The sequence below is a fragment of the Megascapheus bottae genome, chromosome 1 (genome assembly GCF_031878675.1).
Source record: "Megascapheus bottae isolate mThoBot1 chromosome 1, mThoBot2.hap1, whole genome shotgun sequence".
Lineage (NCBI taxonomy): Eukaryota > Metazoa > Chordata > Mammalia > Rodentia > Geomyidae > Megascapheus > Megascapheus bottae.
The window spans coordinates 18,029,562-18,046,114 of record NC_143509.1 but is presented as its reverse complement, the minus strand read 5'-3'; the positions used below and the strand labels follow the sequence as shown (position 1 = coordinate 18,046,114).

Here is a 16,553-nt window from a genome sequence, read left to right as displayed (position 1 = left end):
AACCTAAACTGGAATGAGTATCCTATAGTTTTGAAGTCAATTTACTAAGACTCTACCACCAGAGAAATAATCCTTACAAATGGAGGTTAATTTATGTCTAGTTGTCAATGTGCTGATGTCACAAAAGCTTTGTGAAACAGATCTTAGCCTGCTCATTGATGGACATTTTAAAATAAAGAGGAGTAATTGTGTCTAAGTTTATATTTCAGGTTCTTTTCACATTATTAGGTATAAGAACCACTCACAGGTTTTGATTACTCACATGTGACTACGCACCTGCATGTTATGAAGCAAATGTGGCAATCACTATCATTTGTGATAGAATATAGACTTATTGTGTTATTTACTACCACCTTAATACACAGGCTCCATTTTTGTCCGGCATGCTCAGGACACACCCACATTCCAAGTCAGGGCTGACTTCAGCAGTGGACCTCCATGCAGGTCATTAAACTAGCATTTCTAGATGCCTTTTTTTTGGGTGGGTCTTGGAACTTGAACTTGGGTCTGGGTGCTGTCCTTGAGCTCTTCAGCTCAAAGATAACACCTTACCCTTGAGCCAAGCCCCACTTCCCGTTTTTTCTAGAGGTTAATTGGAGATAAGAGTCTCAGGTCCTTTTGTTCCCCAAGCTGGCTTTGAACCTTGACCCTCAGATCTCAGCCTCCTAAGTGGCTAGGATCACAGGTGTGAGCCACTGCGTCCCGCTTCATTTTCTCAAATGGGAGAATAGAAAAAAAATGGGGGAAGAGTCTCAATGGAATATCAGTATCAAAAGACCAGTATCAAAAGACCAACTTTTTGACATAAGGCCAGGCTGGCCTTGATCTTTGAATAATCCTGCTGCCTCAGCTACTCAAGTAGCTGGAATTACAGCAGAGGCACATTCCAACTACACCTGGCGTAACCAATTTAGGTTTTAGTAGTGTGATCCTAGCTACTCAGGAGACTGAGAAACTTGTGTCCAACTACCATAACCCCAGAAGTGGAGCTCTGGCTCAATTGGTAGATGAGTAGCTTTGAGCAAAAAGTGAAGAACAGGACCCAGTCCCCCAAGTCCATGAGCAATCCTCCCAAGTCTCCAAATTGAAATACAGCTACCCAAATCAACAATAATCAAAGAACCTTACTTCTTTTTCATTCTGAAGCCCTTGAGTTTCCTGTTTTAGGCTGTCCATAACTTCCTTCAACTTTTTTTCTTCTTTCTCCTTTTCCTTCTCAAGGGAACTGCTTCTCGCTGTTGCCTCAGTGATGATATTCTTACTCTTGACAGGCAGACTTTTAAATTCTTCAGCCTGAGATTATAAGACAAAGTAATGTTCACAATATTATCAGAACTTGATCATCACACACACACACACAAAAAGGGCATGGAGTTTGGCCTAGTGGTAAAGTGTTTATCTAGCATGCATCAAGACCTGGGTTCGATCCTCAGTACCACATACACAGAAAAGGCGGGAAGTGGTGCTGTGGCACAAGTGTTAGAGTGCTAGCCTTGAGAAAACTCAAGGACAGTGCTCAGACCGTGAATTAAAGACCCAGGACCCAGGACTACCGCGCCCCCCCCCCAAAAAGGCAGAGTGCATGCTGTGAAAGAAAAAGCTTCAGCATGTGATCCTTGTGTTCAAGTGCTAGTACCAACACACACACTTATATACACCCGTGAAAATGTCACATGAAGTCCACCCTTGTATACTATTTTATCCCATTAGTACCTTCTGGGCTAATCAATTACACTTAGTACTGTGTAGTATGCGGGCACTTGACTTGGCTGTGCAGTTTAGGGGTCACTCCTAGACGTATGTTATTATTTATTGATGGACTAGTCCTAGAAAGAGTCCTCACACAACTTTGTTAGCACTCTGACACCGTGAACACATGGTAATACTTCACCTGCAACTGTCAAGTCACTAGTGGAAGAAAGCCTTTTAATACAGCCGGGATTTAGATGTCTCATTTACCAGTCTGACAAAATTATGAACATAGCACCCCCAAGTTACTTGGGAAGATTCTGGCTCTAGTTTTCTAGGTTTCTCTATATCAAAATCCAAACATGATTTTGTTTTGACTACAGAACAGATAACCTTTGTAAATTATGAGCATTCTCATGTTTGCTGTGATTCCTTATTCCCAAATACTACATTAAAAGGGAAAATTATCATCACTACCAAGAGAATGACTGATTTGGTTAATGTTTTCCCAACAACATAATATTCTAGGTTCTAACCCTAGTTATTGTGTCCAAAGATCCCTCATGTGGACAAAATAACATTCACAGATAAACCATTCAACATCCACAATCACAAACCATTCCCTTAAGAGGATCTGTTCATCGTTCACAGATGTGATAATTCACTTTTCTCTTAGGCAATAGGACAAACACACTTGTGGGTACAATAAAAATAAAGATTTGATATGCAGACAGGAAATTCTGTTGGAGAACCAACACTTACCTTCTCTTTATCTTTTTGAAGTTGTTTCTCTAGTTTTTTAGCTTTACTTTTAGCATGTTGTAATTTCTCTCTAGCTTGAACATCTTCCAAATCTAGCTGTGTATATTTTTCTTTATTCTCCTCAATAAATTTTGTGATTTTATTCAGTTTCCTAGTAAAGCAAGTAAATTGTTAGTCATTATTTTGGGGATTTATTCAATGCAATGCTAAAGACCCTTCCGGGACATTTCGTGTATAAATATACCCAAACTTTTACACAGGGTCTTAATCATTTCTATCTTCCAGGATGATTTCCCCATAGTAACAAGCACAAACATGTTTGTTATGATAGAATTTATTTGCCTTTCTATCTAGGAAGGAAATATTTGACATTTTTCTAGTTACTGTGATTGTAAGCAGCATAAAAATTAAAATGAAACTCACAGATAAGTGATACTGGTGTCATTCAACAGGGGCAGAGTAGGGTCATGATTAAAATTGAAATTGAATCTACTTAAGAGGTAGATTTGGGGTTATTCTAAGTCACAATTGTGAATTTTTAAAAGTGTTTGTTGGGTGATGGCGGCTCAGGCTAAGATTTGAGGATTGTGGTTCAAAGACAGCCCAGGTAGGAAAGTCTATGAGACTCTAATATCCAATAAACTCACCGAAAAATTTCAAGTGGTGTAGCTCAAGTGGCAGAGCGCTGGCCTTGAGCAAAAGAAGCTCAGGGACAGTATCAAGGCTCCAAGTTCAAGCCTCAGGGGAGAGGGAGACAGAGAGAGAAAGCGAAGGGGAGAGAGAAAGGGAGAGAGTCAAAGGTGAACCTATATGACATTTTTAGTTTTGCAATTATATTTTGCCACTAGGGGGTGACATATTCATACTACAGTATTTAAGGCTTGACTTGGTCACATAAGCTGTAATGAGCTCGATGTATTGCAACAGTTTGTTTCTGTTGGTTGTGGGGCTTGAATTCAGGGCTGGGCTTGGTTTCTGAAATCTGAGAATTACAGTTCGAAGTGGGACCAGACAGATAAGTCTCATCTTCAACTCACCACCAGAAAAGCAGAAGTGGAGTTGAGGCTCAAAGTGGTAGAGTGCTAGTCTTGAATAAGAGTTCAAGCTTCATGACTGACAAAAAAGTCTCATATACTTTCCTGTCTGGGTTGGCTTTGAACTGTCTCCTGGGTAAGTGGGATTACAGGCATGAGCCACAGGTTCGTTTTTTTGTGCCTTTTTCTTTTTGGGCAAAAACGAGACCATATCACATTCTGGCAAAAGTACCTTAAGTATGTCCTTGAATTAAATTTACACACATTCAATAGTATTAACAATCTAAATACTTGTATTGCTTTCCAAAATACCTACTTCTCTACATCTTTAACATCTTTATTCTTAGCTTTCATTTCATCAGCTAGTCTGTTATTCTTCTCATTGATTTCTTTGGTATCTTCATAAATTTTTTCCTTTTGAGTTTCCATTTCAGTAATTCGCTTCTGCAGGTCGTAACTAGAGGAATGGGGGAAAAAAAGGAGATTCTAAAAACTGAAACTGTTTTAGAAAAATTAACTGGGGGTTGGGGATTTAGCTCCATGGAAGAGCCCTTGCCTGGCAAGTGCAAGGCCCTGAGTTCAGTTCTCAGCTCTGGGAAAAAAGAAAAAAAAGAAAAAATTAACTATTCTTGAAGTAATCTTTCATTTCAATTTGTAATGTATTATCTATGATGGTAAGTTCTAGAAATAACCCATGTAGTACTTGTAATTGCTTTTGTTTACATACTGGGAATGCACAAATGTACCCAGACCCCTACTTCAATTGTGATCTCTGGCACCCTGGTCATGGTTTTCCATGGAGAGGTATCAAGGTGACAGTGCTGAAGCCCAAGGACCAAGATCCAGGACAGGAACTACCTTTCCATGTGCCATTGCAGGCAGGCACGTAAGGGAACAACATACACTTGGGGGTTGGCCTTCTCAAAGGTTTCAGGAACCCACAGGGGAGTGGTGTTCCCCTAGTCTGAGGAAACTACAGTGTATGGAAAGTAATAATAAATCAGGTATAATAAAACATTTGCAAAGGTGCTTCTCAAAGTTTAATACCAAGAAGTACACCATCTTAATTTAATGAAGCTATCATTTCAAATGACATAAACTTTTTGCTAGTACAGGAAAAATCACTTTGACAAATGGTTAAAATACGGATTAAAGTACTTACATGTAGTATTGACAAACATGATTCTTTTTTTTAAATATTTCGTTTTCTAAGGTCAGAAATTCAATAGCTATGTCCTTTTCTCCTTCTAAAGCATCCTTTTCTTTTTCCACCATTTTAACTCTGTTTAGCTAAAACAAAACAAAACCATTTTTATATATTTTTTTTTTATGTAGCCTGAATAAAGTATATCAAAACCAGACTTCACATGCCTGTAATCCTAGCTACTCAGGAGGCTGAGATCTGAGGATTGTGGTTCAAAGCCAGCCCAAGCTCTAAAGTCTGTAAGACTTTAATCTCTAATCACCAGAAAACTGGAAGTGGAGCTGTGGCTCAAGGTGTAGAGAGCTAGCACTGAGCTGAAGAGCTCAGGCCCAGAGTTCAAGCCCTATGACCGACAAAACAAACAAACTCCACCTTCTCTCCTCTGTGTTCATTCAGTACTTCAACTCTCCGACACAAAACTCTAATAGGTTCATTCAGCCGTCCACAGCCAATGATGTCTTCTAAATACTCAAGCATACCCTCGTCGTGTTCAGTCTGGCCTTTTGGTTTCATCATGGCAATCTGTTCAACTTCACCCTTTAAAATAAGCAATATTCCACATTCATTGTATATGCTAAGTCTTAAATGAGAATTAGAATAGTCATTTAACAAACAGTAACAAATAACTGATGCTCATCAAGTAGCTTTTACATAAAAAATTATTTCACTCTGAAACACAAAAGCAAAAGATGTAATTTTTCTTTCTTTGGGTTGGTTGTAGAGCTTGAACTCAGGGCCTGGGTGCTGTCCCTGAGCTTCTTTGTGCTCAAGGACAGAACCCTACCATTTGAACTGCCAGTTTGAATGGTTATAATCAGACATAAGAGTCTCACAGGGACTTTTTTTTGCCTGGGATGGTTTTGAACTAGGATTCTCAGATCTCAGCCTCCTGAGTAGCTAGGATTATAAGTGTGAGCCATTTAGCCAAGTACTGATATGATCAGCAATTTGATGATGTAGGATCATTAATAACATAATCATAAAAGTAAGACCCTTCATACTTAAACTGTGCAAGGAATATAAATGTGCTTAGAAGTGGCCAATACCATTCCCTCTCAGTACAGTTGTGCATACTTAAGTTTCTCTGTAGGCTTCGAACTACAAGTTCTACAATAAGTGATGGGCTTCGCCAGCATAGTAAAATAGAATCTCCGAATTTTCTGTAAATACCAGGCACTGATGACTCACACTTGTAATCCTAGCTACTCAGGAGGCTGAGATCAGAGGATCATGCATGGTTTGAGAAGCCAGCCTGGACAGAAAAATCCGCTTGAGACTTTTATCTCCAATTAATCACTCAAAAACAGAAGTGGAGCTGTGGCTCAAAGTGGTAGAGTGCCAGCCTCAAGCACAAAGAGGCTCAGGGATGGAAGCTGGGCCTTGAGTTCAAGCCCTACAACTGACAAAGATAACTTTCTTAAATGGAATGGAAACAATGAAAGAAATCCAACTGATCGTATGACCACAGAAAACTCCGCATTGGCATGTGACACCAAACTTGTGTTTGCAATCCATTTAGTAATTTTGAACTATAATTAAAACTTAGATCAACTTAATATAAAAGTATCAGGTAACTAAGGCTGACTGCCAGGCAATCATTTGGTTTGACAGAGGAAATGACTGAACATGTTCAGGCAAAATGCAGCTATACTTTGCAAAAGTAGTCTGCCTGTGGAGTATACTCTACATGCTGGAACTGAACAGGCAGGTGTGGGGGATGACCTTACTTTCAGCCAAATTGCTAAGGCAAAGAGAGCAAAAAGAATTACATGTTTAAATATCATAGCAATGTCTATTCTAAGAGTCTATGATTTGATTTGAACTTAAATATTTAGGGCAAAACTTGCTAATAACCAAGTGTTTATCACATTTTAAAAGAAGCTTAAACATGATATTGTATAACATATAATACAAAACAGCTTCTTTTATAATGTAATCATTTCCAGAAGGTTCAAAACTGTTGATTATCTAAATAAAACTTGAAACAGTTTTGGGAAAGGGAAAGAGGGCAGGCCAATGATAGGGTAAGATTGAGTGGACACTTGTAATGCATGTTAATATAACAATGAAATCACCCCTCCACAGAACAAATATAAGTGGATTAAAAAAAGTACTCATTGACAGAAAAAGGATGTAAAGCTGACTTCCTCACTCTAATGTAAGTTTTTTTCTTACATTTTTAAAGAAAAGTTTATAAATTGTAGCAATTCCACCCACACAACATTTGATTTTAGATTTTAACCAGTCCCTGTATTATTGGCTTAGCACACTGAAGCCACAGAGTATGAACTGGGTCTTAACCTGTCTTTACTGTCAGGACTGCTGTGGTTTTGAGATGACCCCAGCCTCTCTTGTGGTCCTGTTCTTCTTGCCCTGTGTGTGTCTATCACAGCCTGTGCACAAAGATGTATTTCTCAGAAAAGCATCTACACCATACGAAATATAAATGGTTTTCATTTTGAGCAATGACATAATTTGCCAAGACTCCAAATTTCAAATAGTGTTTGTTGGAGCAATCTCATACAAAACCTGTTAAATTTTTACATAGAGCATAAGGTTGGCTGGGGAGAGGGGGGAAGAATTTCACATAGTTTTCTCTATTCTGTATTGAATAAAGCATACTAAACAAGGTCCTTTATCACCAGCTGTTATTCCTAACTTGAGGGGCTGGCTGGGTCTGAGATGCGGTCAGTGGCAGACAACTTGCCTAGCAGGTAACACTCTAGCTCCCATCCCAAACAACTAAAAACAAACCAGCAAAACAAAAACTACAACAAGTTTTTAAATTTTAATTTACTGTTATTGAAGGCTGGTTTTTGAGTATTATAAAGATAGTGTGATTTACTTATACATTTACTGATAATTATATTTACAGGACTACAGTTTAAAAAACTATGTAGTTCCTGTATCATTAAAATCTTACATGCTTATAAACTTTTACAGTTTTTGGGTTTTTTTTAGGGTCGGTTATGGGAATTGAATTCTGGGGCTGGGTGTTGTCCCTGAACTCTTCAACTCAAGGATAGCATTCTACCATGTGAGCCACAGTGCCACTTCCAATATTAGAGTCTCAAAGAATTTCATACCTGGGCTAGCTTTGAATTGTGATCCTTAGATCTCAGTCTCCTGAGTAGTTAGGATTACAGGTGTGAGCCACCAGCACCTCGCTTTAATATAGATAAAAATAAATCTAAAATGGCCGGGAGTTTGGCCTAGTGGTTAAAGTGCTTGCCTAGCATGCATGAAGACCCGGGTTCGATTCCTCGGTACAACATACATAGATAAAAGCCAGAAGTGGTGCTGAGGCTCAAGTGGTAGAGCTCTAGCCTTGAGAAAGTCCAAGGACAGTGCTCGGACCCTGAGCTCAAGCCCAGGACTGGCAAAAAAAAAAAAAAAAAAAAAAAATCTAATTTATTCATTTATTTTGAGACAGTCTCATTATGTATGTAGTCCAGATTTGGTCGAGAATTTGACATCTTCCCTTTTCCACTGTCTGAATGCTGTGATTTCAGGCATGAATCATGCCTTGCCTTTAACTTAGATTTTATAGTACAAAGACATGAAGTTGGGCAAAGTATCCTAACACATGCCTGTAATCCCAGCTACTCAGGAGGCATTTGTATGATTATGGTCTAAGGCAGGCCACAGGTAAAAATTCGAACTGTACCTGAAAAATAACTAAAGCACAGGTCGAGAATGTGGCCTAGTGACAGAGTGCTTGCCTAGCAAGCACAAAGCCCTGGGTTTAATCCCTCGGTACTAAATACACAGAAATAGCCAGAAGTGGAGTTGTGGCTCAAGCTGGTAGAGCCTTAGCCTTAAGAAATTCCAAGGACTGGGCCGGGAGTTTGGCCTAGTGGTTAAAGTGCTTGCCTAGCATGCATGAAGACCCGGGTTTGATTCCTCCGTACCACATATAGAAAAACGCCGGAAGTGGTGCTGAGGCTCAAGTGGTAGAGCTCTAGCCTTGAGAAAGTCCAAGAACAGTGCTCAGGCCCTGAGCTCAAGCCCAGGACTGGCAGGAAAAAAAAAAAAAAAAAAAAAAAATTCCAAGGACAGTGTCTAGGCTCTGAGTTCAAGCCCCAGGACTGGCAAAAACAAAACAAAAGCAAAAAATGGGCTGGGGGTGTGTGCAAGTGATAAAAGTCCTGCCAACCTTGAGTCCAAATCCCAGTACCACCAAAAACGAAAAGCAAAGCTGAAAATATTCAAAATTATAGTTACACAACTAGTGGTAGGCCTTAAGAACTTTAGTAAAATATAATAAAACTTTACCCACATGCAAAGCAGATACATTTACTAATGGAGCAAAACCAATGAAGTGTAGTAAGTTTATCATCAGAAATGAAACAAGATACAGAACAAATAAGCCCTACTTGTTTAGGCCAAACAGTTACTACTGGGACAAAGGGTTCCAAGAAGACATAGTACACGTGAAGAGGAAAAAAAAAAGTAACTTTCCTCTAGGGAAATAACAGGTCAACCATAACCTATTTTTTTTTTTTTTTTGATAGTCTTGGGCTCAGGGCCTGAGCACTGTCCTTGGGTTTTCTCAAGGCTAACACTCTACCACTTGAGCCATAGCACCACTTCTATTTTTTTTCTATGTATGTGGTTCTGAAGAATCAAACCCAGGTCTTTGTGCATGCTAGGCAAGCACTCTACCACTAGGCCAAACTCCTGGCCCCTCCTAATACTTTTTTGTTGTTCATGGGGCTTTAACTCCACCCGGGGAGCAGTCCCTGAGCTCTTCAGCTCAAGGCCTTACCCTTGAGCCAAGTTCCACTTTCTGTTTTCTAGAAGTTAACTGGAGATAAGAGTCTGGGGTTCTTTAGTACCAGGCTGGCTTTGAACCTCGATCCTCTGATCTCAGCCTCCTGAGTAGCTAGGATTACAGGCGCGAGCCACTGTACCCAGGAAGTACTTTTTTTTCAAGCAACATTACCTTTCATTTGTTTAATAAGTTTCACATTTTATCAACATCTTAAATTATACAAAATAACAAAGTTTCACTGTGATTATAAAAATGTAAACATTTAGGTCTATACTCTCTCAACTGTTTCATTGACTGTTTCATGTTTATGCTTTTGCCAGTACACTATTTTGTTAACTGGTATTATAGCAATTTTTAATGTGGCAAGTGAAAAGTCCTACTTTCTCTTTTTTTGCCTTCTAATTTTTTAGTTGTACAATGTGTCTCAATTGATGCCACTCCTTTTTATCATTCTCCTAAATCCTCCCAACCCAACTGTCCTCTCATATGTGTGGTTAAAGATAAGAGAAAGGCTCAGCCTTCTTTCTATTAATTACCAATAGTGTCATTAGCAGGTCGTTTGAATGGTTAAATAATGAAAGCTTGAACAGATCCAAATAACAGAGATGATTACTTGGAAAACCCATGATGCTGGTATGTAAGCACTATAAAAATGTTTACTCTGAGGAATTTTAAAATCAAGTGACTTTTAATCTTAAAAGGTTTTACTTTTACATCTAGATTTCTTAGGGCAGGAAGCACTACTGTACAACTCCCCCATTGTCTTCAGCTTTCTTAGATATTGGTATATGTTACACAATATCTCCCCAGCCCTGAGGAGTTTTCAGGACAAATGTTACTAGAAGGAAACAAAATAAAAAAACACAATCACATTTACCTTCAGATGCTTTAAATCTCTAGTGTAATAGTCAAGAGTCTGACAAAGCTAAAACAACTAAACAAAAACTAAACAGAAACCACTGCACTGTCACTAGAAGTTAACTGTACCTTTAGTTCTACCTATTCTAGTTTTGCTTCTTTCTTATGAGTTAAGGCTCTTATTCAAATAGAACCTTTTTTTTTTTTTTTTTTTTTGGTGCCAGTCCTGGGCTTGAGCTCAGTGCTTGAGCACTGTCCTTGGACTTTCTCAAGGCTAGAGCTCTACCACTTGAGCCTCAGCACCATTTCTGGTTTTTTTCTATGTATGTGGTACCGAGGAATCGAACCCAGGTCTTCATGCATGCTAGGCAAGCACGCTACCACCAGCCAAACTCCCGGCCCTCAAATAGAACCTTTTTTTTTTTTTTTGGCCAGTCGTGGGCTTGAGCTCAGGGCCTGAGCACTGTCCTTGGACTTTCTCAAGGCTAGAGCTCTACCACTTGAGCCTCAGCACCATTTCTGGCTTTTTTTTTTCTTCTATGTATGTGGTATCGAGGAATCGAACCTGGGTCTTTGTGTATGCTAGGCAAGCACTCTACCACTAGGCCAAACTCCCGGCCCCAGATAGAACCTTTTAACTGAAGGTTTATTCTAGTTACTATCTGAGAAAAAAATGTTTCAGGCATTTTTGTTCAGAGCACAGAAAAGGTTCTATGTTTTTTATACTGAAGTCATAACAACTTACTCTGCACTTCAGAAGCAAATAAACTCACAGTTTATACATTATTCTTATTATTTGTTTGGTAATTAAGTATGTTGTTAGCTTCCTGGGTTACTGAATTATGTACACAGAAGCTTTAGGAAAGTTAAATGTGGTCAACTTGCTTCTGATAAATTTTTGCATAGATGTAACATTCTTCCTATAACGCTTAAAGTGTAATTTATATTTGTTCAAATTCTATTTAGGTATATATCTGCAACTGACTTCCCAACATCCACTTTAAATTACGTTTGGGTCATAAAAGTATTGTAAATATACCTGCTAATACAGTGCATTAATTAAAAATTATTCCTGAGTATTGATTTGCCTTGTATACTACTGATGTAAAAAGTATTTAGAAAAAATAACTGACAAATATACAGTAAAATGTTTGAGCCTGCAAACATCCAGTCATTCCCAACAAGACATTTAGTATCAAGATTGCAAACTTGGTTTTAAAACCAGTGACATTAAGATCCTATAGGTAATTCACAGCCATTTCTACATTATGGAACAAAATTATTTTTCTTACTATACTTCCCAGTAATTGCAGATAGTATACAGGAGCAAAAGCTGTACTTGAAGAGGAATTTAAAAATACCAACAAAGCCAAGATTTTACACTCAAAACTTTTTTTTTGGAAGATAAGGACTCAGGGAAGGAAAGTATCAATCAATGCCCGTAGGATGTACTTGTATTTCTAAAAAGTTTCTAATTAAAAGGAACATATACTAGGCACTTCATTTTCATACCACTTAAAAACAGGTGTAAGAGATTGTGATTAGAATGATGGTTACAACAGAAGTTGTTCAATAATGTAGGCCATTTAAAACAAAACAAAAGCCAATCTGAGGAAATTTAGGCAACCTAGCGTTTAAGTTGAGTGTTGAAAGTTAAAGATGATTAATTGCTTAAAAAAACTATCAAATACCAAGCATACAGATTTAATATTGAAAGAATAAAAATGAAAATGGATAGTCTATTAAAAGGTAACAGATTATCTTAAAGGGAGACACAGACTTGAACGACAGTTGCAGTATTCCTGTCACACTAAAGCAGCACAGTAATATTGGTGTTTCATACTTAGTCATCACGCCAATATTTACGTGCTGCTAGAGTGGAACAAGTACATCAGTGCATCCAAATACAAAGCAAACATGTGAGAATGAAAGCATTAATTTTCAATGAGCTTCCTTAAGTTTCTAGAGCAGCAAATAATGATTCGCATTTTCACTGTAGTATGTAAACCATGATGTGCTGCTACAGGACTTTAAGGACTCTAGAATGCAGGATCCATTGAGAGGGCTGCCTCCCAGCTTCTTTCAAAACAAAATAACGTAAAAAGGCAATCTCTGCAGCCCGTACTCAACTTACCTGTAAGATTAGAAATCTATTATGATCCAAATCAATTCCATGGCTTCGAAGAAGATTTCCAACATCCTTAAATGTCTTTTTCTTCCCACTAATGTGGTAGACAGAAGTATTATCTCTGTAGGCCGTTCTAGATACATAGAAGTTACTATTAGGAATGACTTCATAATCATCCCCTTCCTGTTTTGAGGAAAAACAAAACCAGAAAACAACTTGATATTAAGTCACAGATCTGCTACAGATCCACTCACCGTATACTGAAGCCAAGTTTATAGATTAAAAAACTTCAACAGAGAGAGAGAGAGAGAGAGAGAGAGAGAGAGAGAGAGAGAGAGAGAGAGAGAGAGAGAGAACAGTAGATCTCCAAAATAACCTTGCTTAGAACGAATAGATATACTTGGCTCCTTTCTCAAGAAGGCCCCAAACCAAAACACTAAGTCAAGCAAACAAACAAAAGCTTCAGCTTCAGACAAGACTAAAAAATAATATTGGACTGGAAGAAACAAGAAAGGTAGACAGGGAGTTCTCACACACCCGGAACAAACCCACCCAAATGAATACATGCTGACAGATTAAACGACCTCATCTTTCCAAGGAACAGGAGAGGAGGGAGTAATAATGGGGTCAGATCTTTTCTTGGGGGCTGGGATTGGGTGGGTAAAGAATGCACCATCAGATGAAAGTAAAAAGAACTGAAAAGTCATCTCAATCCCATTCTGGATTTAAACAAACAAAAAAATCATGTGCAAATGTACTTTCACATAAAAACTCACCCTCAAAAGCTGTCATTTTGAAGCTATGGCTTCTCAATTTCAAATGAAATCAAATGTAATAAATATATAATAGAATAAAATCTGATTTACTGGCAATCTATTTTTGTGTCCAAGTTATATTACAGAATGAATTAAGAAGCAAAATTAAGACAGCTGTTGCTGTGTAAAACTTTTAATATTCAAACAAAAGAAAACCTAGCATCTAAGTCACTTTCTCATTTTATTATGTAGAATTAAGTTTTAGTCATTCTTTTGAACCATGAAACTAATCTAATAAATTCATCCTTAGATACCTCTGTCCCAGAATATCATCAGAACTATGTATATTTAACCTATAACAACCTTTCTTTCTAGAAAACTTATTAGCTTGCCCTCCTCCCATTTCAAAAAGGGTTTAATCGCAGTAGTTTAAATTGAAGAAAAGCTCTTCTATAGCACAAACACACAAAACCACTATTAACGAATTTAATGTACAATGACACAACAAAGATAATAAAATGAGTCAACTAATACATTCTGAAGATTAGACAATTTATTCTGAAGTAATAAACTAATTTCCAAAAACAACCCAAAACAGTTAAGTATGACTACTTAGCACCTAGAATCCTAAAACTGTTCACAATGCTTTATTTCAAAAAGATAACGATTACCAAGTGATTTACAACCTATTTCCTGGCTAAAAATTTTCCTGTTTTGTGCTTAACAGCTACTACCATTCTCCCAAAAGAAAATATGACCATGGAGGTAATGAAAGCAGTCTCTTTTGCTTTAATTACACATGTATTTTAAAAAGCTGACTTAAGCCAACAGGAATAAAATGTGTAATGCATTCAAGTCCTTTGTTGTCCTTATCTGAAGTTGCAAACAGAAGGAAAAACGCTTACCTTATCAATTATCTTTTGAAAATGAACCTCTACAGTGCAACTCTGAATATCCTTATGTTCATCAGAATTATGAATGAGCACCGATAGTTTTTTAGATCTTATTTTTTGAGCTCGATAGCCAAACACAAAAAGCATAGAATCGATAACATTGGACTTGCCACTGCCATTTGGCCCAATAATACAGGAAAAACGCTGCATAAGAAAAAAATAGTTTTTAAGTTGAAGGTTGATCGAATTGCTTTATAATTCAATAAAAACTACAGGCACTTAAAAGTTCTTGCTAGTAGAAAATACACAATTTGTGTTTTTTGTATCATTTTCTCCTCTATGATAAGCCAAGTACCTTAAGTAAAAAATTCGAATCCAGAATTTTATAGAACATTCTAAGAGAAAACATTATCCTCAAACAGAGACATACAATGAGAAGGAATTTGAGTATTACCAAGGTTCTAAAGATACCAGATAATGAAAGCTCACTCCGTTGTTAAAACTCACAGGAAAGGAAAGTGTGTGTACAGAAAACAGGAGGCAAACAGAAACATTTTGTTTTGAAGATGTATTACAATAGTCTTTTGAAATAAACTTTAATACCTTATGGAAAGGTCCCAGAATTTTTTCCCCGGCATAAGACTTGAAGTTCTGGTTTATGATATGAGTTATCATGAGCCGAGGAGCTCCAGCTTCATTGGTCATGGCTGGGGGTGGGGGTGGAGGGATACTACTCAAAATTTCTTCTAAACTTCTGTTATCGACCTCCTCACCTGCAGTCTCTAAGTCAAAAGAAGGCATGGGAGGGCGAGAAGAGGGAAAGCCTACATGAATACAATCAATTAGCGCGTGCCGGCTGCCATTCAGAAGGTGCTGTCTCGGAATCTAGGGGCCCGCAGCACTATCCTGATCTCCTGCGACGGACCTCCGGCTTGGTTTTTACCGAGAGAATGAATTCTGGAAAGAATTGCCGCCGAGCATACAATTCTACACCAGGTCATCGAAACCAGTTGCGTCCACGCGCAACTGGTCCACACCGCGACGAGCCGCTGCCCTAGAATTCACTTAAGCCTCACATCCAGAGAGCCCGGCACCCGAGCCACCGGCGGGCCGCCGCGTCCAGGTCCAACCCCGGGCCGGGGCGCCCAGGGCGCGGGCCGCTTCACAGCCAACGATTGCCTCCGACCCTCCCCTCGGGGTCCGGGGACGAGTCTCGGCCGCCACGGGTCGTCCCCACCCTCCGGTGCCCAGGCGGCGGCTCACCTGTGGAGACAGCCGGGCTCTGGGCGCGGCCGGCCGGCGGCTCGCGCTCCGCGTCGCTGCTGGCGCCGTCCGGGGTCACCGGCGGCCCTTCTTCGCGGCGCCGGGCACTGGAGGGCTGGGCGCCTTTCCGGGGCATGGTGGCTGGGACAGGGAGCGGGGATCGAGTGAGCGCGCGGCCCCGGAGCCCAGGCTACAACGCGGGGACGCCGCGACGTGCGCTGGCCCGGGCCCCTGCCCCGTCCCCCTCGGCGGGAGACCTCCTAACCCCAGCGCCGTCCTCGCGGCCACCCACGGGGCACCTGCGACGTCCCCACGCCCGGGGCAGGCGCGCCGGCGCCCGGACCTGGACGGGGAGTCGGGCGAGCTTCCTGCGGGACCCCACGGTCAACGCCAGAGGGCAGGGGCTCGGGGAGCCGCGCCGGCGCGGCCTCTTAAGTCGGGGGTCCCTGCCGGCTCTGAGGGAAGCCGCCCGCGCGGGGCTCGCACAGTCGGGGCGCTGTCCGTCCGTCCGGGGCCCGGGGCGGAGTCACCGGGAAAAGGCTGCGATCCGGGGCTGGCTCGGAGCAGCGACGCCTGGGAGAGGCGCGAGGAGCCCCCGCTAAGCCTCCGCGCAGGGAGCGGCCGAGGGGGACAGCGGGGCACAGCCCGGCCCGCGGCCCCACGGCCTCCGCTCCCACCTCCGCCCCAGGCCTCCCTGCAGGCGGCCCCGGACGGATCTGGAGGTCCGCGGGTGACAACTCGGCCAGCCGGAGGAGCGCCGTGCCTGCGCGGCCGCCCGCCCGCCCTGGTGCCGGAGGTGCCCGCGGAGCGCTCCCCACCCCCACTCCCCGCGCCTACCGACGCCTTAGCTCCGTGTCCTCCACTCGAAAATGGCGCCTAAAATACAAACTCGAACGGAAATTCGTTACAAATGCGCGCAAGGACTTCTGGGATCGGCTCATTTAAAAAAAAAAAAAAGGGCGGCGACGGCCACCGCCATCTTCTGGCCGCTCGCGCGCATGCGCGGGCTCTCGGCGGGGACAGTTTCTAGGAAGTGGCTAGACCGAGGACATGTTTTTCCCTTGTGATCTATATGTGGACACGACGGCATTTTGAAAAATAATCTGGAAGTTATGACACAGAGAAAGATAACGCCCCGCCCCCAAGGACCACAGCGGGAGGCCGGGCTCACTTGCCCACAGACGCCCTTTAAG

The 16,553-nt window shown here is 40.9% G+C and overlaps 1 protein-coding gene across 1 annotated transcript in view; it reads right to left on the bottom strand.

The window, feature by feature from the left end:
• Smc4 (structural maintenance of chromosomes 4) overlaps positions 1 to 16,275 on the bottom strand; it is a 30,815-nt gene extending 14,540 nt beyond the window's left edge. Inside the window, exons 1-10 of the mRNA XM_090338324.1 lie at positions 16,198 to 16,275; positions 15,361 to 15,501; positions 14,701 to 14,879; positions 14,110 to 14,301; positions 12,456 to 12,632; positions 5,062 to 5,226; positions 4,648 to 4,775; positions 3,802 to 3,942; positions 2,452 to 2,602; positions 1,129 to 1,293 (exon numbers count right to left, since the gene is read on the bottom strand). Coding sequence (XP_090194450.1) covers positions 1,129 to 1,293; positions 2,452 to 2,602; positions 3,802 to 3,942; positions 4,648 to 4,775; positions 5,062 to 5,226; positions 12,456 to 12,632; positions 14,110 to 14,301; positions 14,701 to 14,879; positions 15,361 to 15,496 — 1,434 coding nt within the window. The 5' untranslated portion in view covers positions 15,497 to 15,501; positions 16,198 to 16,275. The remainder of the gene's footprint in view (positions 1 to 1,128; positions 1,294 to 2,451; positions 2,603 to 3,801; positions 3,943 to 4,647; positions 4,776 to 5,061; positions 5,227 to 12,455; positions 12,633 to 14,109; positions 14,302 to 14,700; positions 14,880 to 15,360; positions 15,502 to 16,197) is intronic.
• Positions 16,276 to 16,553: the final 278 nt, after the last annotated feature.